Source organism: Daktulosphaira vitifoliae, unplaced genomic scaffold (assembly GCF_025091365.1).
Source record: "Daktulosphaira vitifoliae isolate Bord-2020 unplaced genomic scaffold, ASM2509136v1 Scaffold_4, whole genome shotgun sequence".
NCBI lineage: Eukaryota > Metazoa > Arthropoda > Insecta > Hemiptera > Phylloxeridae > Daktulosphaira > Daktulosphaira vitifoliae.
Window position 1 is genome coordinate 29,641,207 of NW_026099575.1, and position 27,824 is coordinate 29,669,030.

General features: G+C 27.4%; 1 protein-coding gene and 1 long non-coding RNA gene across 2 annotated transcripts; one reads left to right on the top strand and one right to left on the bottom strand.

Annotated features, from left to right (window-relative positions):
• Positions 1-353: 353 nt before the first annotated feature.
• LOC126906224 (transmembrane protein 178B) lies at positions 354-27,443 on the bottom strand. The gene is made up of 7 exons (XM_050686611.1): positions 27,012-27,443; positions 15,857-15,983; positions 2,560-2,670; positions 2,326-2,463; positions 2,154-2,251; positions 1,922-2,087; positions 354-1,268 (listed from the first exon to the last, which is right to left on the bottom strand). The coding sequence occupies exons 1-7, from the start codon at positions 27,135-27,137 to the stop codon at positions 1,156-1,158; spliced, it is 879 nt and encodes a 292-aa protein (XP_050542568.1). The 5' UTR covers positions 27,138-27,443; the 3' UTR covers positions 354-1,155.
• LOC126906225 (uncharacterized) lies at positions 16,156-18,464 on the top strand. The gene is made up of 3 exons (XR_007704211.1): positions 16,156-16,503; positions 16,793-16,932; positions 17,282-18,464. It is a non-coding gene; the product is annotated as an uncharacterized LOC126906225 (long non-coding RNA).
• Positions 27,444-27,824: the final 381 nt, after the last annotated feature.

Sequence of the window (27,824 nt, forward strand, 5' to 3'; positions counted from 1 at the left end):
CTCAATTGCCTTTTTATTTTTGATAAAATAATTGAGTAACTTGTAAATTATTTACCAAAATGTCTATTATTTTTCATTTATCTTCAAGATTTTGAAATTTAAATACATTCAAGTTCATATTTGTCGAATGTAATAAAATATTATAATATAATTTTATTTTTTCAACATTTTCTTACAAAAATATAATTATTATCTATTTTCTTTAAAAATAGAAAAATAAATACTGCATTAACTTTAACAATATGACATGGAAACACTTTTTTTTTTTTTTTACAAATTTAAGGGATTTTATCTATTATCTTATATGTAGAGTATGATTAACAGAATAATAAAAAAAATAATAATAATGTGTATAAAATAAATTAAGCCGTGTCTTAGTAAATGTATGGCAATCTCACTGAATTAATAAATAATAAACTGAAACAATACATTAAAATACTATTTCTGAGTTATCAACAGTCAGATTTTAATTTTGCTACAATTTTATTCTTTTTTAAAATGGTTACTAGATTCACACTGTAAAAATGTTTGTTAGATTTTCAAGTTTCCGCAAATCAATATGCTTTTACACATTATAAACTAAAAATTATAACTAGCCTATTTCCTATAATTCAATTATGATGATTTTTCCTATAAAATTCATCATAACATACTAATTACTTAACATTTAATATTATTTTATTCGTCTTAAAAATGTATACATAGGTACATAGACTTCAATAAATATACAACAAAGCATAAATTAAAATTATACAAAAAAAGGTTGTAATAATAAATTGTTGTAAAAATTCTTATGGACTATTCGAGTACATTTTATTATATTAGTAAATTTAAAAAAGGTTTGAGCAACTTAAGTGGAATTCGTGAGTATATCATAATAAGTATCACACACAAGCTCGTCCATTGTATTTAATATTAGAAAATTTAAAACAAATTATTATTTTATGACCAAGAGTTTTGCAATATATCTACATAATGTTTGTGTATATATAAATCTTGAAAATTACACACGGTCATTTAACAATATTTTGTTTTAAATACACTCAACCGACCTAAAAAATATATATATATTTTAATAAAAACAGTTTTAGACTGTCGGAGGGCACCAATTAATAATACAAAATTATTTTTAAGCCTTTAAAATGTAAAATTTTTCTAATAGTTGTAATGGCCGGCGTACTGCTGTTGGCCGTGGTAGTATGGACCCGAAGGATAAGCGTTGGGTGGTGGATATCCGGCGTAGGCATATTGTTGCTTTTGCGGGTATACTGAAAGTATAAATGAAACGACGTAGATTAGTTGGTGTTATAATAAATCATTAATGCACGATATTAAATGCATATAAGTTTAGGCAATTTTTTATATTTTAGTATTTGGCCTGACGGCCAATCTAAAAGTTTCATTATTCAGTACAAGGCTGTCACGATTAAACGATCCATATAATTCTTTTGTTTCTATTTAAGTACGTATAGTTGATTAAAAAAGTTATACTTGTAAAGTAATTTTTATTTGTAATTATTAATTCCATAAAATATGTTTTTTTTTATCAAGTTTCAAATTTGAATACTTATTATCTCAATACTTACGTATTAATTGGTTAATTATTAATCATTAACCAATTTTATAAGCGATTTATCAAAAATATCAAGTATTATATTTTTCGTGTACTTTTACGACGCGTTTAACTTTTTTAAAAGATAAGTAATGTTTTAAAATTTATTTGAAATTTAAATATCTATCTATCTAAGTTTTTTCAAATTATAATTATTTCTCTGGTTGATTTTTTGAATGGGCCCTATAAAAATTATTAGCCTGTATTAGACTTTATATTTAAATTAGTTGTACTTATGTATTTAATTCAAATAATTTCTAAAAGTCCAAGTACGAAGTTTTCTTTAGTCATGAAAACGTTAGTACTCACCAGGCATGAGGTATTGCATGTTGAGAGCCTCTTCCCGTTCACGTTCTCCACGCAAACAAATAGCGGCGCCAGAAAACAATATGGCTGATATTAAAGAACAACCAACTCCAGCCCACGCCAAGAAAAACGACCAGCCATAAGAAATGCGGGTATTATCCTTGAGAATCTGCAAAAGAAGTACACATAGATAGTAGTGAAGTCTATACAAGACTTATGTATGTGAATTACTTACACTATTCCATTGTTGATAAAATTCTTCTCCGACAACACGTTCTTTTTCGTAGTACTCAACTCCATGCCAGAAGCCCATAGCCCCAGCGCTGAGAAGGCCTACAAATAAATAAACCATAATATAACGTTTCGTAAGTAGTGTTTAAGTAATCTCTTTTAAGCTCAAAACTTACAAGCTAACAGTACTAAAATAGCAGTAGCTGTTATATTTCCCGGTGAACGTCTCCAACATCCTGCCACACCGGTCCAAAATGCTATGAACATGACAAAGAAGCTAACAATAAACAAAGCGATTGTTGATCGACCCATGTCTGAAATAGCGGAAGAAAATTTTTATCTTTACGTAAATGCTTAAAAATAAACAATTTTGTAAACACTATCGAGTAGTGAACAAAATTAGAACTTACGTAATCTGGTCATGGAATCCTCAGAGAATTCGCTTGTTTGATTTTCAGAATCCAAGAAGAAATAATCGACATTCATGCAATGAGTTTCAACAGGGCTTAAGTAAGTTTCAACTGTGAAAAAAGAAATGTTCAATCAAAACAAGATCAAAAGGTTTTAATAAATCATTAGTTTCTTCATCGCAATGAAAAAAACTATTAATGAAAATCATGATATATTATTTTTTCTGTTATTGTAATAATTGTTTATATTATAAAATCGTTTATTTCCTAATCTTTTAATAAACGTTTCTCTATTCTTCTCCTTTATTATTTAATAAGAATAATACTGCTTGCAGAGATTGTCATTTTGTTTGAAGAATAATGAGTGACCACTGCAACTATCTTAAACGTTAATTCATTCTCTAGTTTACAATGGGATATTACGAAAATATAAAATTGTTAGTTTGTCCAACCGAATTCAGATACTATGTGACATATATTTTTAAATTTCTGGTATTAAATTTGATAACAGAAAATTACTTAAGTAATTTTGAAGAGATTCAGAATTGGGACATGTGTGGGTAGAAATTAACAGAATAAATCTGCAAGCATAAAGTATAAAAAACGGTAGCACAGTGGGGTCGAGGCACAGTGTGGACGAGGCATAGATGGGACAAGTATAGATGATATCTGACAGTGATTAAAATCACTATCATAAGAAACGCTTCGATGCAAATCTGTAGATAGTGTTTCCTTTAGAGAAATTGGTGAAATATTTTAAAAGCAACATGAACTCTTATTTCTTTAATTATATCCTGATTAGTAGTTCTTTGATTTTAAAATATAATATATGAATAAATACTAATTATAGTTTTTAAATTTAGTATGAAATTGTGAGGCCAGCTATGATGTATGGTTCATAGTGTTGGGCGGTTGATAAGAAAGTAGAGCAGAGAATAAGTGTAGCAGAGATGAGAATGCTTAGTTGGATGAGTGGAGTGACTAGAGAAGATAGGATAAGGAACGAGCATATAAGAGGAAGTATAGGTGTTGCGTCAATCGTGGATAAGATGACAGAAAATAGACTTAGATTGTTTAGTCATGGTATGAGGAAAGAAGAATCGAAAGCTGTAAGAACAGTTATAGAAATGAATGTTGAAGGAAGAAGAGATAGAGGAAGACCAAAAAAGAGATGGAGGGATGCTATTGAATGCGATTTGAGGACAGCTGATGTGAGCGTAGAAGATGTGGGAGATCGTGTCAAGTGGAAGCTTAGGATAAGGGTGGCCGACCCCAAGTAGTTGGGATTAAGGCAAAGAAAAAGAAAAATATTACCAGATATTCCGGTGGCAATTGACATAATATGATTGTTATTTCGGAATGTACAATTTAGCGTTTAGTTGGGTTTAAATAATATAGCGTCAAATCAATTACCTACTCTATCGGTTGTATCTCAATATACACTACACTTTAATGATACAATAAATAAATAAACTCACACATACACACATATGCATTTATAACATTGTGTCTAATGTAAGTATAACATGATAAAAAGTAACCGTAAAATGAAAAAAATGGAATATAAATTTTATTACTCATATTAAATGTAATGTAACTCGAAAAATATTTGTTTAAATGAAAAAATATAAGATTATATTTTTATTTATAATTGTCTTTTAAACAACTTTTGTGCGAAACTTTTTTTTGTAAGTTAAATATTTTTTTTTGAGAAAATTAAGAAAGCTCATATTTTTGAACTTTTGCGAGGATTTAAAAAAAAAGCTCAATTCCAATCTTGAGGACTATTAGTATGTCATTATACATATTTTAATTCAACTTTTAAAAAAACAAAATTTTTTCCGCAATTTTTCCTTTGTTGACAGGCCTAGATGTCAATTTTAAACTTGTAATTGAGCTAAAAGTTATGGTAATATATTCAATTTATTTTACTATAAACTTTCATAAATCTTTATCAAAAATTTTTCATCAACTTTAAAGAACCAAAAAAATAGGTTAAAATTGAAAATTTGGACTGATTATTTTTAACATATTAAAAATCAAATCAGTAATAATTTGAAAACAAATTTTTTTTTCTTTTAATTATTATTTTATATATATAATTAGTAATAATATAAAAAATTAGAAGTGATAGAAATAGTCTACTTGCAGATTTGAAAACAACGCGAAAATTTGATTTAGAAAAGTATATTTTTGCTTCTGATGAAAGTTCCTTGTAGTCCAGTGCATTTTTTTATAGTAACAAACAGTTTTTATTGAAAATTATTGTATCAAGCCCTTTAAATTTTTATACACGTAAAAGTAAAGCAAAATATAACTTCTTTATTATTTTTATAATTTCTCCGTTTAAATTACAATATTAAATATCAATTTCATACTAAATTTAATAATTATAATTAGTATATATTCATATATTATATTTTAAAATCAAAGAACTACTAATCATGATATAATTAAAGAAATAAGAGTTGATGTTGCTTTTGGAATAATCCACCAATTGCCTAATTAAAACAAAAAAAAAAAAAGTTTGTTGGGAATTTTTTCTGCTATTCTGCAAAATTACTCCTTCGTTGACTAGAATGAATCATTAAATAGAAAATTTTATGAGAATTAAAACAATGTTATTTTTAAGATTAATATGCAGTCAGAAAGTTTTATAATTATTATTTATTGTAAATTTATCAGAAAAACTCATTATTTTTTGCATTTTTATCGTAATAGAACACTTAAATAGAAATCATAGTAATCATTTCTAAGTAATTTTTGATATTTAAAAAGATTCTACTATTGAAATATCCAGAACTGAATTAATTTTAATGATTTACTTTAACTAAAAAAAAAAAAGTTAATATTTTGAATCCCTCTTGTGGGCAGGTAAAGGGTTAGATTTATAAAAAAAACCAAATGATAGATAAAGACATGCATCTAAATAAAAAAAAATATACTGATTTGGTCATTTTTGATAAAGTTATAACAATTAACAAAGTTATAAGTTTTATACACTGGACTACAAGGAACTTCCATCAGAAACAAAAATATACTATTCTAAATCAACTTTTCGCGATGTTTTAAAATGTGCAATTAGACTTTTTCTATAACTTCTAAGTTTTAATATTATTAAAAAATAGTTTTTACATATAAAAAAAAATAATTAAGAACAAAAAAAATTGTTTTAAATTAATACTGATTTGATATAATATTTAATATTAATTTGATTATTAATAAGTTAAAAATAAGGAAAATGACATATTTAACCTATTTTGTTAATCGTTTAAAGTTGATTGTTGTAAATGTTTATAATAAAAAAAAAAAATTTATTTTACCATAACTTTTAGCTCAATTGGTAAGTTTGACATTGACATAATTAAATAGAAAATTTTATGACAATTAAAAAAATTGTATCGTTAAGATCAATATGCAGTCAGAAAGTTTTATAATTACTATTTATTGTAAATTTATCAGAAAAGCTCAATATTTTTTTGCATTTTTATGGTAATAGATAACTTAAATAGAAGTAATAGTAATAATTTCCTAGGAACTTTTGTTGTTTGTTGAAAAGATTCTATAATTGAAATATTGAGAACTTAATTAATTTTAATGATTTACTTTAACTAAATGTACCAATCAAAACAAAGTTGTTAAAAAGATTTACTCAATTGAGTGTATTATAAAATTTGATTATATTTGTAAAAATCAATTGTTAATTCAGGAGAAAAAACAATCATTTTTTTTAGAAATGATTTATATAGCAACATGTTACAAAAAAAAATTGTAATATTATAGTCTAGTAGTAGCACACACAAATAGAGTAAAAAAATTATTAAATTACAAAGTAAAATGATTTAATTTTGTAGTTGAAACCTATCATATCAAACTTCATTCGTTAATAAATATTTTGAAAACATTAGAAATTAATGATTTTAATTGTCTTTATGGAGACGATGTAATAACTAACTGTTTAATTGATAAATTAGAATTTTTTTTTCAATTTTTGAGAGTAATATCTTCAACTAGATACGAATTGTAGTAATTTGACGTATTGTTGAAAAAAGTAGGTCAAGTTAGAGCAGAGAAAATAAATGATAGTCACAAAAAAATATCTTCTCGGCTTTGCATCGAAGCGAAAACTTAAAATATAGTAAAATAATTTTAATACGAATAAGAAATTTCTTCTTGCAAGGGGCGACTAAAGTGATGGGATCCTTGATCTTTATTGAAGTTATTGAATCTAAATGTGATAAAAATCAAACGAGTTAAAATTTATACTAACTTAAAAAGAATTAAGAAAAAATGCAAAAAATTCATTGCCATATGCGGGTTGGAACCTCGTACCCCAAGCGTGTAAAACATAAATTTTACCAACTCGGCAACCGTACGTTGCTTCCGGCGGTTGAAAAATTGGCTATTTAAGCTAGTTCAAATTTCAAAGTTATTTTTCTCGACTTAAAAGAAACAAACATATTTAAATAAGTTTAACTATCTATACTATATCAATTTTAATTTATATAATATTTATGAAAATCTGTACTCCCCTTGTCAGGTATTTTAAAATAAAATAAAATACAAAACCCAGAATTTTAACACAAAAATAGCATATTTTTGCATACGGTAGTCATTTTTACCATGAAGACAAATCCAGAGGTCAAATTTTTTTTTTTCACATTAAAGTATATTACATAAGCTTTAATTTAAGATATATTTAAAAGTGTCAGTATTTCCGGAATACTTTCAAAAATTAAATTGAAAATATCGTAGTAACAATACGCATGTTTAAAGTTTTGACCCCCCTTGTTAAAGGGGTATGATCCGATTTACAAAAAAAGCGTGCCAGATGAAAGGGGTATATCAATATTTATTATAAAAAAATAATAATATAGATCCATACATTTTTCCAAAAGTTATATAAAATATAAATTAAATAATATAACATATAAAATCGAGATTTTTTTCACGGAAATCGTACGTTTTTCTTTAACTTTGATGTCCGTTTTCACCACGAAGACAAGTCCAGAGGTCAAATTTTTTTTTTTCAAATTAAAGTATATTACATAAGCTTTAATTTAAGATATATATAAAAGTGTCAGTCTTTCCGGAACATTTTCAAAAGTTAAGTTGAAAAAGTTCTACTTTCTATACGCATTTTAAAAGGTTTGCACCCCCCCTGTATAAAGGGAAATGGTCCGATTTTAAAAAAAAGTATGTCGAATGAAAGAAGTATATATAAAGTATTTATCATTAAAGAATAAAGTTGATTCATGCATTTTTTAAAAAGTTATAGCAACATAATGTTAAAAAATGTAAAATATAATATCAAGAATTTTTTCACAAAAATAGCATATTTTTGCATACGGTAGTCATTTTCACCATGAAGACAAGTCCAGAGGTCAAATTTTTTTTTTTCAAATTAAAGTATATTACATTAGCTTTAATTTAAGGTATATATAAAATTGTCAGTCTTTCCGGAACATTTTCAAAAGTTAAGTTGAAAAAGTTAATTTTTTGTAAAAAAGTTACCATTTTGAAACCCCATCCTTTGGGCTGTTAAAGGGTCAAATGTTCACAAAAATATATAAAATGATAGGTAATTATCTAAGGTATCTATAAAAAAAAAAATTATATTGATTCGGTCATTTTTAAAAAAGTTATGGCAATTTTAAGTAAAAAAAATTGAAAAAATATCGAAAATTAGCGATTTTTAAATTTGTAATTTTTTGGGGGATTTCCCCCGTTTACGGGGAACGAGGGAATTTTTTTCAATTTTTGAGGGTAATGTCTTCGACTAGATACGATTTGTGATCTTTTGACATATTGTTCATCAAAATCGGTCCAGCGAGAGCTGAGATTGAGCGTTCACAGACACAAAAAAAAAAATAAAAAAAAAAAAAAAAAAATAAAAAAACACATCATAGTAAAATTAATACCTTCTCAGCTTCGCATCGAAGCTAAAATTATGTTGCTTAAAAAGTAAAATATAACAGCTTTAAAAAACAATAAAATGCCTATATATCTTAATATGGGTAGTTTTAAGCTAAATGTGAAAGCTTCCAACCTAAAGTCCTTCGAACTTATTTAAACTATCCTACTGATAAAACTAATATTTATAATAACTTTACATACGTATATTACTACAAGTTATGAGGTACTATTGCATAGAGTTTATTTCACAGTTTGAATCTTAAGAGAACCGACGCCAAAAATATTATTAATGCTGTTATTTATCAATACTAAATAGAATCCAAAGAAATCAAAAAGAACGACACAGCTATTAGCGATATAATAGTTATACAAGCCATAACTAATAAACACTCAGAATGAGAGGCTTCGGCATTCAGTAATTTCATAGTAAATAATTTTTTTTTATACTTTTAGTCGATTCAATGTTATTTTCATTTAAGAGTTTGTCGGCGTTTCTCATCGGCTAAAGAGAAACTTAATAGCGAAAAGTGTCATAAATTACTTGGATTTAATCGAATACAGTACAATAACAAGATACCATAATTATTAATATTTATTTACTAATGTTTAGCATTTTACAGTTATTTCATATAATTATGTGTCAATTTCAATAGTAATTTTTTGTTAAACTTTTTCAATCTAGAACATTTTTATATGAAATACAAGTTACAATAGCTGAAATATAAATTATTATAGTGAAGAATTGATTAAAATTAAGAATGTTTGTAAAATTATTGATTTGAAGTACTGTCATTGAAAAAAACATTATAACTATATAATTAAAATATAAACAGGTACTATTTAGAATGTTTTTAAGTACATATTTTCATTTAGTCAATGCAAATACTAATTTTAAGACGTATAATTTCTTTCGACCGGATCAATAAGAAACTAGTAAAATGACTTTCTCTCATAGTGATTAACTTATCGTATTAAATGACTTTCGTAAAACGAAGTTCTCTTGCTTTTAAGTAACATATAAAGTCTTGATACAATGAGACATAAAAATTAAATGTGCATTGTACATCTCATTAAACATCAAAACTAAAAAACCTTAAGTTTCATGCAATCTATATGGTTCAATATTTTCAATAATGGACTATTATTATTCTATTCCAATTATACTATATATATATATATATAGTGATAATGTATAAACTTTAAAATTTATAAAAATTCAAATGTTTGTTTATAGCAAATATAATCATTATTTTTAATTTATTTTTTAAAACTTTATTATTAGTAGAAGTATATATTCTGTGTAGAACAATAAATATTTAATACAATACTCGCAAATATGTATGCACATTCAATTATATGTACATTAATGTAGTCAAATTCACACAGAACTCATTCTCAATATTAATAATTCAATTAAATCGTGCGTTTAAACTACTTATACTACAACTTGCGATTGAATATTTCGGACAATTGTTTTATTCATTTATGGAACGCAGCTATTGTTCTTCGTTGATTCAAAGTACTCTTAATTTACTTTAAATGACATAGCAAACATTCTAAATAAGAAATATATTCGTAGTGTTAACCTAAGTTACATAAACACTAAACAGAAATTAAAAACAAAAATATTTTTTATTAAAGGAGACACAGTTTTATAAAGTAAACGGAAATGTAAAGATTTAATAGTTCTGTTATTCAAGAGTGTAAACGCACTACATGGCTGCAACTTCATTACCTCAAATTACCATAATTTATTAAAGGCAATGCCTTTCAAATGTATATCAAATATAAAACCAATTAATAATTTATTTATTACCGAAACGACCCTTAAATGGCTATAATTAAAAGACTTGATGTTAAATAAAATTAATTTTTAAAAATTCTTTACAAATATTTTAAAAGACAACTATTTCAAATGTTTTAATATATCTTGTAAAGTGATATGATCGTATTGTATCTTGCTTAAGTGACATTGATTAACTGAGCAAATGGACAGTATATCATCAACAACATTAGTGTTAAGTAATTGAGACAGAGGAAACAATGAATGTAAAACATGTGTGCCCACAAGAAAGCTCGTTACAATGGCATCTGAGATTTCAACAGTCGTTGTAAAAAAACCATTGATCAGTCTACACGTTGGCGGGTTCTAAATTGAATTACAGTATAACAACTTTTAGATGAATATATGATCAACAGTCTTAAAATGACACAATAATACGTTCAGTTCGATCCCCGACATTATTTCACCAGCAATTCTAATGATACAATAATTTTATTTTATTACTTTTGCCGTTAGATCGAACACAGTAATTTTGTCGTTAGAAAATTAGTTTTGAAATCGCCATGGAAAATATACAATACGCTGTCTTTTTTAGACGGTTCGCGACCGACTTGCCTGCAAACGGTTAATTTCGCAACAGTTCCTAATAGCTCTTATTTCTTTTAAGCCTGTCGCACGTGCACTTTCTTTTGGAGCAACTGCACATAGTTTTACAAAGACTAAGCTTCTAGTAAATCTCACAGAAAATAAAACTTTTCCCGACAAATGACTGATAATGAAAATAAAACCGTTTGTACTACGAATTTACTCACATTATTTATGTGAACCACCGAGTCTCACTAGCATAGTAAAATAGTTATAGTATTGTACACACGACAAACCACTTTCTATGGCTAAGGTTGTTAACAGTCTATAAGGTAATTTAAAGTCTTTACAAGGAAGGCAAAATATATATACACGTACTAATACCACGGTAATTTCTTATGGCTTTTTCTTTCGTATTTTTTCCCCTTCGCCTTTCTATAGTACATACTGCTAAACATAACCTTGGGTTGTCTATGTACGTGGAAGCAATAATAGGGCACAGATGGAACCGGTCGGCCGGGCAATGTATGCGGGTAAAAGATCTACACGCAAGCGCGAGGAATGTGAGCAAGATTCGGAGGCTATCACTGAAACCGGTACACGGGCAGCTGATGCTGTTTGTATGCGTTGACGAAACGTTTTATAGACACTCCTAAAATATGTGTGAGCCCCAGGAAATCAGTGGGTTTCGTTTCGCTAAAACGGTGTGACGGACGAAAAATGTACAGGTGTACACAGACTAATACGGCGATGTACTTGTATTTGATTTTACAAAAAAATTCAATCATAAGAAATTAGACAAATTTAAATTATACAGCGAAATTTTAGGCACATTTGTTTACATACGTGGTTCAATTTTACCAACAAAAAACAATCGCAATCCATCTCGTGTCTCTATAACATTAACATTTAATCATAAAACACACGAAAAAATTATTTATGCGTTTCTTCTATTACTATTTTTCATATTATCCTTGAAAGTTGGTAATTAGTTCACTGGAAAGAATTCCTTGAAAATAAATACAATTGAATAACATACATATATTTACATAATTGATAGTTTGAGGATTAGGTTAATTCGCTTTTAAGTATACTGTTTGTTTCGAGAAAAATGTATAGCAAATTAATTAAATTTATTTATACTATTGACATTACTCAAAATATTTGATGATTGAAGAATTTAACATGTAAAATTACCATGTCTACACATCTCATAATATTTTTCGTATCCCATAAAAAAAACAATCAGGTTGAAAATATTACACTTTTGATTATGTATTATTTTAAAATTGTAATTAATTAGTAATTATATAGGATGCCAGGAAAATAATACGAATGATGTAAACAAAAAATATCGAGTCTAAGAATACATAAGAAATTGTGGGTGTACGGAGATTGAACAACAAAATAATAATAGAATACGCGTTATTTACACAAATAACAATCGCGAAAAATGATGGCGTCAGCTACCATGTCGTTAACAATCTGTAACCAGATTTGGTGTAAAGATAATTAGACTGCACAATCATTATGTAATAACAATGAATTAAAACTAAAAGGAAGTATAGAAGTATTTAAATGTTTAGCATAACTTTAATAAGTACTAGTTTTTCGGATAATTTCCATTTAAATATTAAATAATAAATATTACATTTATCGAATATTTCAATGTAGTAATTAGCTTGATTATACTACATCCATTTGAGCACACATTTGACTATATATTAATCATCAGTACGTGATTAAGTTCTATTTAAAAAAATGATATCCGCTTAGACGTGCTAATCGAAGGCCAGAAACACTAGAGGTTGAATTACTTTTTTTATTTTCAGAGCATATTTTAATCAAATTATGCATTCAAATCGACAAAAAAGTATAAAATTTATTTCTTGAAGAGTTTATTCGTGTAATTTTCTGTGAAACGTTTTTTTTTTTTTTAATGCGGATTTCCTATAACAAAATAGTATTTATAAATTCGTAGAGAATATGATTGTTTAACTTAAAAATATATTTTTAAATTAAAAAAAAAATATATTTTTAAAAATTGTATAGTAAATAAATTATACCACAACAATCTATACGTAATTCAATTTTGAAATATTTATACGAACGGTTCTTCTAATTCTTTCAAAACGAATTATAATATTGTAATTTCCTCGAATTAAACTAAACATTTTAAAACCTAGTGAATCTTTATACGATTTTATATATACAGAGAAGACCATAAAAAATAAACATTGATGATCAGCAATAAAAACAGAGAGTAGATTCCATAGAACGCTGACATATTTTTTTGAAATTGCAAAGCCTGCGTAAAAGATGCAGAAAAGTTATTGGAAGATAAATAATTCTGTCTGATGTGTTGAACAGAACGTGAGAAGACGAGACGTTTATTACTTGCATATATAAGTACTATAAATTGGTAATTTTCATCATTTGGAAACCAGTAATGGTTTTGAATGCTTTGTAAATAATAATCGAACGATGTCCGATTGACATGACATCAATTGAAAAATTATTATTAGCAGAATGACTATCGATTTTTGTATACGAACATATTAAAATCCCATTGATTTAAATTTGCTGATCGATTTTTCTATTAGACGGATTTAGATGACCATATGATGCTGTGTTGTGTAAGTTACTTGCTATATTGTTACGCTCTGGTTTCCTAACATCCCGTTGGGTATAGGCCGAAGACACAAAAAAAAAAAAACACACGGTTTTAATTACACCTTAATTGTCATCAAAATTCTACATTATGATTTCTTGACTTAGAATCTGCTGGTATCTCTTCTGGGTCGAATTGTTCATATATTCGACCGTGTGTTTTTTTACACGTGACAAATATCTTTGGGCCGATACACAATTCTGTGCTCTATTGTTGTCGCGGGATGTTGGATTCCGTGGGAGCACCGCGGTAGAATAATTATTATCATATTCGTGGACGGGTGACGTAACGGGCATTAAAAAATGTGTGTAATTGCGACAATGGATTTGTATTTTACTGTTTTTCTTACTTATAGGAGTGTTGCGACGACAGAGGAAGCATGGCTCACGAATAGTACGCTTATTATATGGTTGCTCGTAAAACGTATATTCACAATACACGGTCCCGTACTTATAACAAACATTCGCTGCTAGTGTGTACATGAATTAGATGGTGTGATTTTCTGTGTGGAGATTAATAGTGGTCATGCAAAATGGTTATATGACATACTAAGTAGAGCATAGGCGTATAATAAATTCAACTTTTAAAATGTGAATCAGCCGATTACAACAACTCATTTTATCTCTACTATAAAGACAAAAAATCTGGTCGGCTCGGGCGTGGACGGATGTCCGAAATATTTTTTTTAGTTGTTTCACAACTCCTATCATACACCTTGGTGCACTTTTGCAGTTCGTTTAATTTGTTAAAATCAAGACATTGGGAACGTGAACTTATATGTAAACACATTTCTCATGAAATCGCAATAACATATTATTATCGCTCGTTAAAAACTCTTCTACTGAAGCGCACACAGTAAACAATACTTCTCTAATGCACATATAATAATAACATACACACAATTTTTATTACTGCCATTCGTAGAGGCCATCAGAGAACGAAGTCACATACGCATAGAAATATGTTAACACGTTTAAGAAAAAAAGTGCAAGTATTTTTTAAGATTAAAATTAGCGGTGTTTAATTAATTAGAAATTTCCCTACAATTACATGTAATGATGTACACTTTGTAACTATACAATGAAAAGATTTTTTTTTTTTAATTCACTTTCGTTCAAATTGAAATGTAGTATTTTGTTACTGTCGAAATTCTCATAACATGAGCATCAAACCATATTTTGTGGCTACACTTGGTTGTTTTATCCAAAAACAGTCTATCAGGTAAAACCGCAATCGGTTATTTTGTATTCATCGACACGTTTCCGCTGCGGGTCATAAAGTCATTGCTTCGTCTTTAGACTATAGGTAGATAAAAATAATATTTATGTTATTAAAACTAAGAAAGAAACGCATAGAAAAGAGAAACGTCTAGTATTGTACATAAAATGCAGTTAAGCCCACTAGCGATTTTCACCGTTTTCAAATAGCCCATTGATACCCGTTTTCGTTTGACCAAGAATATTAACTGTGCCGAATTACTATTTATCAATGGCATTACAGTTAATTTCAAAGTAGTCAATGTGTTTTCACACTAACTGTTTTAGTACATTAAAAACGTGTTTCTGGTAATAATTGGTAATAATAATTGCAACCATTATTATAGCGAATGTAATAGGTAAAATCGTTTACTGTATGAACTCCATTGAGCTACCACAATTAAAAAATAATATCATACACTTGTACATGACTACGTCATCATAGTTACACAATGAGATGAGTAAAATTTGCAAACGTTTCCAACCTATCATGACCAAATGTTTAAGTAAACAAACAAACGTTTAAATTTTTATTTATACGCAATATTCAATCTCATATAAAAGGCAAAACAAAAATAAAATAAAGACATACGGTGATGTATATTTTTTAACGACAACCTTCGACAATATAAGTGAGCCACTTCCCAACTCCTTTTAATTTAAAATAGAATGTATGTATAATATATTATTTATTATACATTTTGTGTATATTTTATTGTGGCTGATACATGTTCTACAAGGTCATTAGATTTATTAACATTTATCTAAATATTTTAATAAAGGTAAGTGTAGCAAACATTCAATTTCTATATCATTGTAGATACAGTTATATCTGCACTGAGGTTATTGGTGTTATTGTTTGTAAGATTACACAGATTTTTATGTACTCCTACACATGAGTCAATGTTGTTGCAACTTCTAAAATACTTCATACACAATAACAATTCAGACTAAGGAAAGATAAAAATTGCATTTTTTTGATATGCTGCTACTATTTGACCATTTTATCTCATTTATTATTATTATACTTGGCAGCTACGTGTATTTTTTAGAAAAATAATAGTAGAAATCGTCCAAAATATTTACCAGTTGGAGGCTTGGCACCCGGGTAACATATTCTGAAAAGACCTTTCGTCCTAGTGAAGAAATAGTATTTGTTCATTTGCTCGAGTAATGATGCCGCTTGATTTCCTCTTTGCGCTGCGATAGCATTCTAAAATGAAAAAAATAGATATAAATACTACAATATGAAATAATTCAACAAAACAATTATTGTTTATTGTTATGAACAATTAAAACTTATAATAGACATGACATCGTTTCGTCTGACGTATACTTATACACTACCAAAAGATATTTTTTCAAAGTTTAATTTCTTTTTATTCTAAAATTTAATGATGTATATTTTGTAAACAAAATTAAATCTATAAGATATCAAAAATCTCAAATTAACGAAATTAAGTTAATAATAATTTGATTTAGATTAATTTATGTCAAGATAAATTAAATTAAATAGTAAAATTAAAAACAATTTTTTTTTTAGTTTTACAAGTTTTAAGAATTTTAAATTTCACTATTTTTTATAAACATGAAATTCCAATAAAGAAATGACAATATCATGCACAATTGTTCAAGATGACTTATGTATCTATGTTTTTTATAGCAATCTGAAAAATGCGGACAACCTAAGGTTCTATTAAACAAAATGTGTTATTTTGCATGAAATAAGTAAGGTGTGTTCATAAATTTAAAGGTTTTATTATTTTAAAACAATTTAAAATAAAATAAATAAACACACTAACATATTTTTAAATTAAACGACCAAACAAATTTAAACATATCATAAAACCACCAGCTGGCATTTTTAACAAGACAACAGTGAAAAACAAAAAAAAAACACGTTGTAAATAGTTATGTACAGTACTTTTGCAGTATGTAGAATATTTAACAAGTTAAAAGTTTATCTTCTACAATCATATTTCATAACAATTGTTAGACTAAAATCTGATTTTCTAACGTTAGATCATGATCATCCGAATAATGTTGAAAATAATTAACAATCAATTGAAGAATTTGGTGCAAAAACAAGATTACTGCATTTTTCAAAAATTTCAAGAAGCTGAAAAAACTAGACATTTTTACGCATGTATCCTTTCCTACCAGTAAATTTAAAAAACATTATATTTTTCTAATTATTTATTGTAACTATTTATATATATATATATATAATCGTGTTAACATTATATTATTATTTGAGAATCTACGCGATTGTTTAAAAAAGGATGTACAACTTTATTATATAAACAACAGCCACACTTTTCCAATCATAAAAATAAATTAAATTATAACAATGTTAAAAAACATCGTACCATATAGGCGCAGATAAATAAATTACATTACATTGCATAGCATGTCCTTTGAACGTTCTCAATTAAGAAATATGAATAATATACAATTTCAAAAAACTCAGCTATTATCAAAAAGAGACTAATGTATTTAAAAACATCATAGGTAAACAAAATAACAACAGACGACCGATAGCGATAAATGTCGAGGCTCATGACAAGGTCAGAAGTCGAGAAATCATGATGAGAAGTTGTCAGAAGCACTTACCGCGTCGGAAGAAAGAGAAAACTTAAGAAATATCAAACAAAAACATCAGATGTGCCGACTAAGGTGTCGGTTAAGTTATAATTATTGTAGATAGAAGGAGCTATTAACAACCGCATCACAATTAATCCAATCGATTCACCCCAACACTGTACGGATGCATTTCCGCCATAATATAGTTTCCGGCAAAAGGGGTTTAGTGCGATTGTTTGGTGTACACATCACGGAAAACGTTTATTAAAAACGCATACCTATGAAGAACTACAATCGATGGCTCAATGACCTCGCTGACAATCGTCACCACAGTGTATAACAGGCGGTTCCAGTGTGTTTTACGTTGATAGAATACGTTATGTGCATAGAAAAGAATGCGTCTGTCGATGATAACCACAGCGACCCTATTGTTGGTGAGACGACGTCAATCCGATCGACAGTTGCACTACGTATAGTATTGATTTCGTATTATTTATTTATCTATTCCAATCTGAATGAGAGTAATTTCTAAACAGATAACGGTAATAGGACGGACATTGATGGGATAACGAGTGCAAAACGCGGAACTTCCAATAAGACATGGTTTTAATAGATTGTTTGATTCTACATCGTGTTATCTTCACAGTATTTGAGGAATTAAAGGCGGCACTGCATATCGTTATGTTAACGAGTGAACAATAGCCAATTATATCAACACTGAAATTTATGATTATGTTAACTTAATAAAGAGTGTAAATAGTCAATAATATACAAACTGTATAACAAACATCTTTAAAATATATGAATTAGTAATGGCTAATATTGCACTATAATATCTATACATTTATTTTTTTATTTAAAATAAAATCATATTTCGTCACTTCAGTTTATTGGAATCCGGGCTTAACATTTAATTTATAGCAAAAAATATTCCAATTTACATTTTAGATATGTAAATTAGAAGTAAACAAATCTCATAAATATTTTCGTGAAATAAATGGTACACTTAAGACACGTATATTTCAAAAAACTCTATCAGTAACCTTTCACTTTAATTAGAAATTGGAGAAATTGACCATTAATTGATGTCATTCTCATATAATTAAATTATTTTTAGTAAAATTATCATTTCATTATTAACTCCAAAATACGTATCCGCGATTTTTTAGTAATTTTTATTATGGTTTTTTAAATTAATTATTTTTTCTCATATAATTATATTATTTTTGATAAAATTATCATCTCACTATTAACTTTAATAGTAACATTTTTCCCGAATTAAGTACTCGCGATTTTTTAGTAATTTTTTGAGGTTTTTTGAATTAAATATTTTTTAGTTTTAAATTAATAATATTTATAGTATTGTTAATATTTTTAAATAATATTAGCCATGAGTGATCAATTTTTATCATAAAAGTACTCATTTTCTAATAAAGAAATACAAATTTAATGGTTATAAAATAAATTTCAATTATACAACAGCCATGCTCAATTGCCTTTTTATTTTTGATAATATAATCGAGTAACTTGTAAATTATTTACCAAAATTATGTATGTCTATTAATTTTTATTTATCTTCAAGATTTTGAAAATTAAATACATTCAATTTCATACTTGTCGGATGTAGTAAAATATTATAATAAAATTTAATTTTTTCAACGTTTTCTTACAAAAATATAATTATTGTCTATTTTTTAAAAAATATATATATAGTAATATAGTTTTAATTTTAAACACTATTAACCCGTTGTCCAATACAAGCGGTTTTTTCTCTAAAAAAACAAGTTCAAGGTTTACCACGTTCTTTAACGTATATGTTACAGTATATTATGTCTCTTGTATCATCTGGTTATCGACTTGAATTGTACTTCAATACTTTATGGAGCTTAAAATTGATTATTATCAGGTATGTGAATTATGTATCATTTATAAGTTTTGTTTGAGCCACTTTGAAGGGTCCCAAGTTTGTGCAGCATTAAAGTAGGATTATATGGTAACGCCGAAATATTTTTAGGAGGGATTAATCCTGTAATCCTCCTCAAAAAATAAACTATGACATCGAGAAGAACCCATTACTAAGTTTTTAAGTCAATTGATGAAAATTTATACTGATACTGTGTTCGGATTAACTTAACAAAATGTACAAATGCAAATAATTTGGACATTGAATATCAAAATGAACGTCCAAGCTATAAAAGGTAAATAAGTTACAAAACTTTTTAATTTTACTTATAATTAATTATATGCTAATGAAATATAAGTTTTTGTGAACTAATTTGTATGTAAATCGAATCCTTCATCATTAATTTTTATGTTATTCATAAAATAAATAAACCTAGCGCAGCATTTAACGACTCGTAGCAACTCCTAAGAAATGTTTTAGTTTATTTTTTACGATGACCAATAAAAACCGTAACAGATAAAAAAATTCAAGTATTAGGTGTTTCAGGTTTGTGGTTTTCGGTGAACTATGCATGGTATCAGCCATTTTAACAACGAAAGTAATTCGTGCATAAAACTGAACAAAATAATACGTTTTTCGATTACACTATTCTGTTGTCGTCAATCAGGTCCGAAAAAATATTGGGTCGTTGGACTTGAACATAGCCGTGTCACGAGGTAAAATTAAAGTACTTTTAGGATTCGGCATGGTCGACGGACCTACAGATAGTTAATACATCTATAATTTATCAACCGGTTAACAAAGTAGAAATATGATCTCATAGTATTCTTTTAATTATTGATATTTTATTTGGGTCTCGTATAGAGATACGATACTAGCTGTAAATTGCAACCTACGTTTAGGTATCTGGTATATGTGCTCGACCATGGGGTCCGTTATAATGATTCATTCAATGAACCTAAACAGTACCGCGACGTGTTGCTATTATAAATTATCATTACTGTCGTTAGCGCACTGTGGTGCGTTTAATCTAGAGGAGTTAGTTGACGTTAAAGCCGACTAAAATAATTATAGTAATGAGTTTTTAATACAAACACTTTGTATTAAAAATATCGGATAATCTGTTAATTGAAATAACAACAATATTGAGCTTATCACGAGACGTTGTTCGTACCGTGTGAAAAATGTATGGCGATTATTTAGGTGCTAAGGAAATATTTAACTATTACATTAATTAAAACATCCATTAAGGCTCCTGTACCGAATTGAAAGTGTAATATCACAGAGTACAACAATTTCTTTCTATTATATTGAATGACCTTCCCAAATAAACATACAACTGGCCGTGCTGAACATAAATGGTTAATGTTCCGTTAAAAATCGAACAATTTTCTCTAGTGGTATTTTCAAAACACTTTATTGCAAATTAAATATAAATAATATTAACTACTTATTGCAAATTTTGCAATGACTGACAATGTGACGCTGTATGGTTCCAAGCAGACAACATACCAGACAATATTTCTAGACCAATAAGTATCTAATTACATTAAAAACCATAATATAAAACGGTAAACATAATAGTATAATTGACATACTGTAGGCTGATTTAACCACAGAAAACGCACGCAACACATTGGAATAGTTACAATTAATGCCTAGATATAAATAATACATTATTTCATTTTCGCTACAAGCGATTATTACTAATAATTAATCAGTTATTAATATTAATGGAATCCAATAACGCAGGTCAGTATTCATTTTTTTACATAGATTTACTTTGAACAGTTTTCAAACATGCCACATAACTTGACGGTTGATGTATTATAAGATTTCCCGTTATACATTTACCTAAATAATGCAAATCGTTTACGATCCGTTCAGTCGAGTTCCAAGTTATTATATAAATGAAGTCTCACGTCGAACGAGTCTTATCTCGCCGCACGACATCACACCAAACCACAAATGATTTGTTATATCTCCTACTTAGTTTCCTTTCAACAGAAAAACAACATTCTCATCGGTACACTTGCTGGTTTTACCGCCACTGCGCTTTGTAAAATAGTTTCACTTGCTATGAAAATAATGATAACAAACTTATGACACGACTCTCTTAAGGGAATATTTTTTGCAGAATAGAAAACGAACAAAAGTGAGAACTCCTATTCACAACAAACACACAGTACTCCACATAATCAAATTAAAAGACTACAATTTTCGACTACTCGCGTTACACGGTACGAATAATTCACTATTAGACATATTGTTATAACTTAAAGAAATATTTATGTCAATTTTGGATTTATTTAATGTCTTTGAATTACTAGTTTAGGATAAACTTTTTAGTTTAAATCAAATTAAATCCAATATTTTTTTTTTTTTTTTTAATCAAAAATATTTAAAAACTTTATGACATTACAATAATTTGAATACAAGTTAGTTTTTAATTTTAAACTTGGATATATATAAATTATGATTTTTTTGTTACATTTTTAAGCACAAAAATATCAAAAAGCGTGTAATTATTATTACTGGACAATGAAAGTCAGCGTGATATTTAAATCTTATAATTCAAATACCATTGAACCGGATAATGAACACAAGTTTCTACTAATATGCATTTTTATAGTGTTATTTTTACATAATATTTAAAATTCGACAGCATTGAGTGGTTAAGTGTAATTTGGTGAAAACGTTACGGTGACTTTAACGATCGGATTATATTATAATTTCTCTAGTCAAGTGATTGTTGAAAGAGATATGGAATGGCATAAAATATTTTTAAGCAATATCGTTTGTACTCAAATAACATAAACTCAAATATTATTTATAGACTTTAAAGACAAGTTACGCCATTTAAAGTATATCATACTTTTAAAGTCATTTAATATCTACTATTACTAAGAATAAGTTATAGAAATCAATGGGTGGACACTTTGAAGATGCATATTTTTTACTGCATCCAACGTCTCTCAATCCGGACAACGCGCTGGTTAGGTAAATGACCTCACACAGATTACTATGTTTTACGGCTATGGAAAACTTTCATTTCAACTCTATTGAATTCCTGTGTAAAATTTATTTTATTAATCATCGCGACATACCATGGATGCTCAATTAAAATTCAGTAAGAAGGCAAAGAGGGTTTAAATAATGAAAAAAGCAATTGCAACTTATAGATAAATATAACATTTTTTTTATAACGTGTTAAAAAAAAATGAGAAAGTATATGATTTCACGTACGTGATACGTACTTTTATAAACTTTTATGGTCACTACTACTTATAAATGTTTTGTAAGAAATAATAAAAATGTATTTATTTTTATCGAACATTTTGAAACTAATAAAGACTTTTTATAAACAAGAAAAATGTTTTTAAAATTTAAAATTTATAGTTTTCTTTAAGTAATTTATAATTTTTAAAGTGTAAACAAGATAAAACGAACATTAAACATTTGTGTACCTACTAAGAATGGTAATAGTGTAATTATATAAGAATATGATTTATATAAAATTTAAAGGATCAATACTATACAAGTACTTTTATAAATAACAGTGAATATTATAATTTCAATAATTAGACAATAAGTTGTTTGAGAAAAGGATATAAGATAGGAGAATATAAGTTTTATGTTGTAAATATGTTTTATATAAATTTAACAGAGCGTGTCATACAAAGTACTTTCTGTATTAAACTTCATAATATTATTTTACTGAAAGCACGAAGGAAGTATCAGAGTTGATAAAAAAAATATTTAAGATAAATATATCAAATTCGAATGAGTCATCAAGATTTTTGAATATGAAGAAGCTGATCTTAGAATAGTACTGTTTCATTCAAATATGACTTGTCTAGTACAGTATATAGGACAAATGTGTGTTATCGATATCTGTTAAAATAATTAATTGGCTTTATGTAGAATCAAAGTTTTTTTATATAGGTGTTCAGTGAGAAAGGAAACGGGTAAATTGTTATAAACGATGAGAACAATAAAAACCCGTTTCCTTATTTACTAAACACTCTGTATAAATAAAAAATCTTTATAAATTAATGATTCAGAATAAGGAATTTTATGATAAATCAATGTTTATTTCACATTGACTGGGTTAAAATCATAATAACTGCAAAATAGTATTTGAATCGAATTAAATTTTTCACTACTTAATCAACAGAGTTAAATTAAAAAAATAAATATAAATGATTATTAACTTATTATATAACATACGTTATGGATCACAAATATCAGACTGGGGCATATTTGAATGCGGCATAAATTTGTTTTATGTTAATAACATTGTTATAGTTATTTTGAAAATTATAAAAAAAAAACTAATTGGCTACACAGTTTTAAACATAAAACTGTTGTATCAGCCACTTCTGGTTGTAAATCAGTTTCAATTACTAATTTTTTTTCGTAAGATTTTTTCAAGTGCAATCTTCAAAAATTGCAAGTAAAAAGTTAATTATTTAGTTTTATAATATTGTTTTTTTCAATCTTTATACCTACTTAATTTAAAATAAATTTAATTAATTAACTCATTTTGTATTATATTATTAATTAAATACAACGTGGGGTAAAATGTTTGTATTAGTAATTTTGTATATTTTTAATTAAATTTTAATATTACTTGTATGAACAGAAAAGGAATAACTACAATATTTTGACGTTGAATGTTATTTAGGTTGCCACGTTATGATTTTAATTGTCTAATTGGTTTCACGCTAGACGCGCGTTTAATTCGTTGTAAAAATCTACTGGCCATCAACATTTCGCATTATCTGCATCAATCGGCTATTTAACCAACATTTTATTTATTCGTAAAAATTGAAATCCTTGTTAAACTGTTATACTGTTATAGAAAATCCATGAAATTAGAACAGTTTATAAGTAGTCTATTTCTAGCACAATTATTATAGAATATCATTATAATAAATTGGAGCGGATTATGTGCACAATAATGTAGTTTGCGAATATTGTAATTTGAACGATAAATAAACAGTAAATAGGACTCTTTATGAAAAGTAATTGCAGTAATATTGTCAGTGATCAGAGAAAAATTTTTAGATGTTTCCAATTAAAAATGATGCTACGAAGACAATAACTAAGTCTTCTTTTTCCTCCCCTTAATCCCAACTACTTTGAGTTAGCCACCCTTATCCTAAACGTCCACTTGACATGATCTCCCACGTCATCTATGCATACATCAGCCGTTCGCGTATCGCATTCAATTACATTCCTCCATCTCTTTTTTGGTCTTCCTCTACATCTTCTTTCTTCAACATTCATTTCTATAACTGTTCTTACAGTTTCAGTTTCCTCTTTTCTCATAACATTACCATACCATCTAAGTCTATTTTCTTTCATCTTATCGACGATTGACGCTACACTTATACACCCTCTTATAGCTCGTTCCTTATTCTATCTTTTCTAATCACTCCACTCATTCATCTAAGCATTCTCATCACTGCTACACTCATTTTCTGCTCTACTTTCTTGTCAACCGCCCAACCCTCTGAACCATACATCATAACTGGTCTCACCGCTATCTTATAGAATTTACCTCTCAGTCTCATTGGAATTCTTGTATGGTGTAACACACCATACGCTTCTCTCCACTTTAACCACCTGCACATAATCCTGTCTTATATTCTCGTTAATACCACCGCTCTTTTGCATAACTGAGTAACTTATAATATATATTATGTGTAAGTCTATGATATTTCGAGCAAAATTATTCATAATCTGTATCAACATTTGAATCTAAAAGTCCTTCAGTGAAATTACATAATTTATTTTATTTCACACAGGTGCAATGAGCAATGGTCATTTATTGATATTCATCACTTTTCTTCAGTAAATTAAATTATTTGTAAAAAATTAGTAAAACAAGTTTCTGCATATTAATTTATAAAATATGAATATTTAAATTTGTCAAATGAATTTCGTAATGTTTTTATAATCAAATATATATTTTCAACTGGTAAAAAATTCAATTTCACAACAAAAAGTTTTTATTTATATTTTGGTTAAATACCAAACAAAACTAGTACATTTTAAAACAAGAACCACATTTTAATTATACTGTTTGGATTAATATAAATTGCAAATAGTTAGTCAATTATAAAATACGTATGTTTTCTACTGGGACGATTTTTAAAGAAAATATTTTTTTAATTTATTCCAATTTTAGCCCTATACTTCAAAATATTGTTTTGAAAATAAAGTAAAATAAATATTAAGATATAAAATAAATATTACAATAAATTATACTGGAGAGCAAATTAATCATGTTTAATTGAAATATGAGGAGTACTTTTTATAAATTGTTTTGTATTTAATTCACGTAAAGTGAAGTGGGATAAATGTAAACGAACAGGGTAAATGTAAATTTATTTTTTCTCTAAGAATATTTAGAATATTTTATTTTAGATTAAAAAGTTCTGGTCTATATTTGTGTTGCTATTATATTAAATGTATGTTCGGGAAAAAAAACTTGTGCATTTATCTAAAAAAATATATTTACTATTACTCTACTCACCCTATTCAATTTTTTTAAAATAAAAAATCAATTATTTAGTAATATATTAACATATGCCAAAATAATTAAAACACTGATACATAGCAATTATTAATAGAGTAGAGATATTCTTTCTTCGTGTTAATAGAAAATAACATTAATATTATAGCTAATATTAAATAGTACTAACTACTCGGTCCAGAAATTTCATGGTTAAGAAATATCCTCTTCGGGAAATCCGCAATGGCCCTTAATGGGCCATAAAAACAAAAATAATCAATTAGACTAATATGAGATTTTTATCAAATCTTAGTTGAAAAATGAATTTTTTATATTGTGGAATAAAAATTCATTAAAAATATTGCTGAAAAATTTAGGTATAAATTAATTATAATATTTCAGGTTAACTAAAGCCGTTCAATTACTATGTTCTCTACATGAAATTCTATGAAATGTATATACTAAACTACACTGGCACCATAGATACATTTATAAGGTTTTATGTGAAATAGATACATTAAGTTATTAATTTTTATATTTTAAAAAGTTGGAATATATTCTGATCAAAAATATGTACACATGTAATCAAATTTTACATAAATTATTTTGAAATTATTGTAAACGACCTACAGTTTTTGACAAATGACTTTCAATACGTGGTTATTTTACATTAAACGAACACCTACGTCGAAAAAAATTATTTGTGTTAAATTTTTTTTATTTTTTATATTAGTAAGAACGATATTCAAATACGCTTAAAGGTAGTTCTTAAATTATTTTGACCATTAAACGCTTTATGAATGGAAAAATAGGAATAATAGATATAATGTTATTATGTTGTCTTGACAATAAGATGGACCAAAAAAGATTAATTTTGGCTGCCTATTGTTCGTGTCAGGTACATACGTTTTAATGTATACACGCGTGTATATCTACAGACTAAAACAACCTTACAGCAGCGTCGGTGGTAGCCTCCAATCCGAGTACACTGACCATGATGCTTGCACATGTGTCATGCACCCATCCAATCTTACTGTACAATTTAAAATTAAGATTGCAATATACATAAGAATTATTATTTTTATTTAAATAAATTTAAAGGGAAAAAACTAATATTTTATTCTCTAAACCGTGTAAAACAATCATATATTTTATTTTATAACAGTCGCATTGGTAAATGAGTAGAATTTAGTATTATCAGTACTCAGGTGTCATATTAATAGTGCACTCACTTGTATTTGTGTCCTCCGAACTTCATAATCTACCCAGTTATCAGTTGAAAATGCTATTGCCAACATTGCTGTAGCTACAATGGCCAATATGGTTGCTAAAGATAGAGTTACCGCGGAACAAGGCATTTTTTTTTTGTGATTCTCGTGTTAAAAAAAATTAAAAATATCACGTTCTCGCGTAGTGCTCTAACTGCTACTGTTTAGTTTTAAAAACTCTACCACATTTTTTTAAACAAATAATTTCAAGTAACGTACTGTGGGGGAATAGACTTTGTTTAGGGGTGAACGCATACACACACACACACAAACGTCGAATACCGAAACGGAACGAGACGCACAGACGATCTCAGTCGTTTAATAACAAAACAAACACTAGGCACACAACGAACGCCTGACAGACCGACCGACTACTCGAACAATAGTTACACCGGACAGCATTTTTTTACCCGACCGATTTTCTTAGCGTTCCCCCCACCACCATAACATCCACCACTCTTTCACCCGAATGTATAGTTATTGTGATGTTTCTTCAGCAGGTTGTCTGGGTGAATAGAATTTACCTGTTGTCTGTATGCGCTGAGTTGCCTGTTTGCCTACCCATAAATATACAAAGATACTTAATAAATTCAGTAGTAATAATGGTAGTGAAATATAAGGGAGACTACCCTATAGTAACAAGATACTGCAAAATAATTTTCAATTTTTTATTCTGAGATGTTCTATAAGTTTTGTGCACCAGAGATGTAAACTATCACAAAAAATGTTGATAATGTAACCTGGAATAGTTTATTTTTATTGTATAGAGTTAATAAA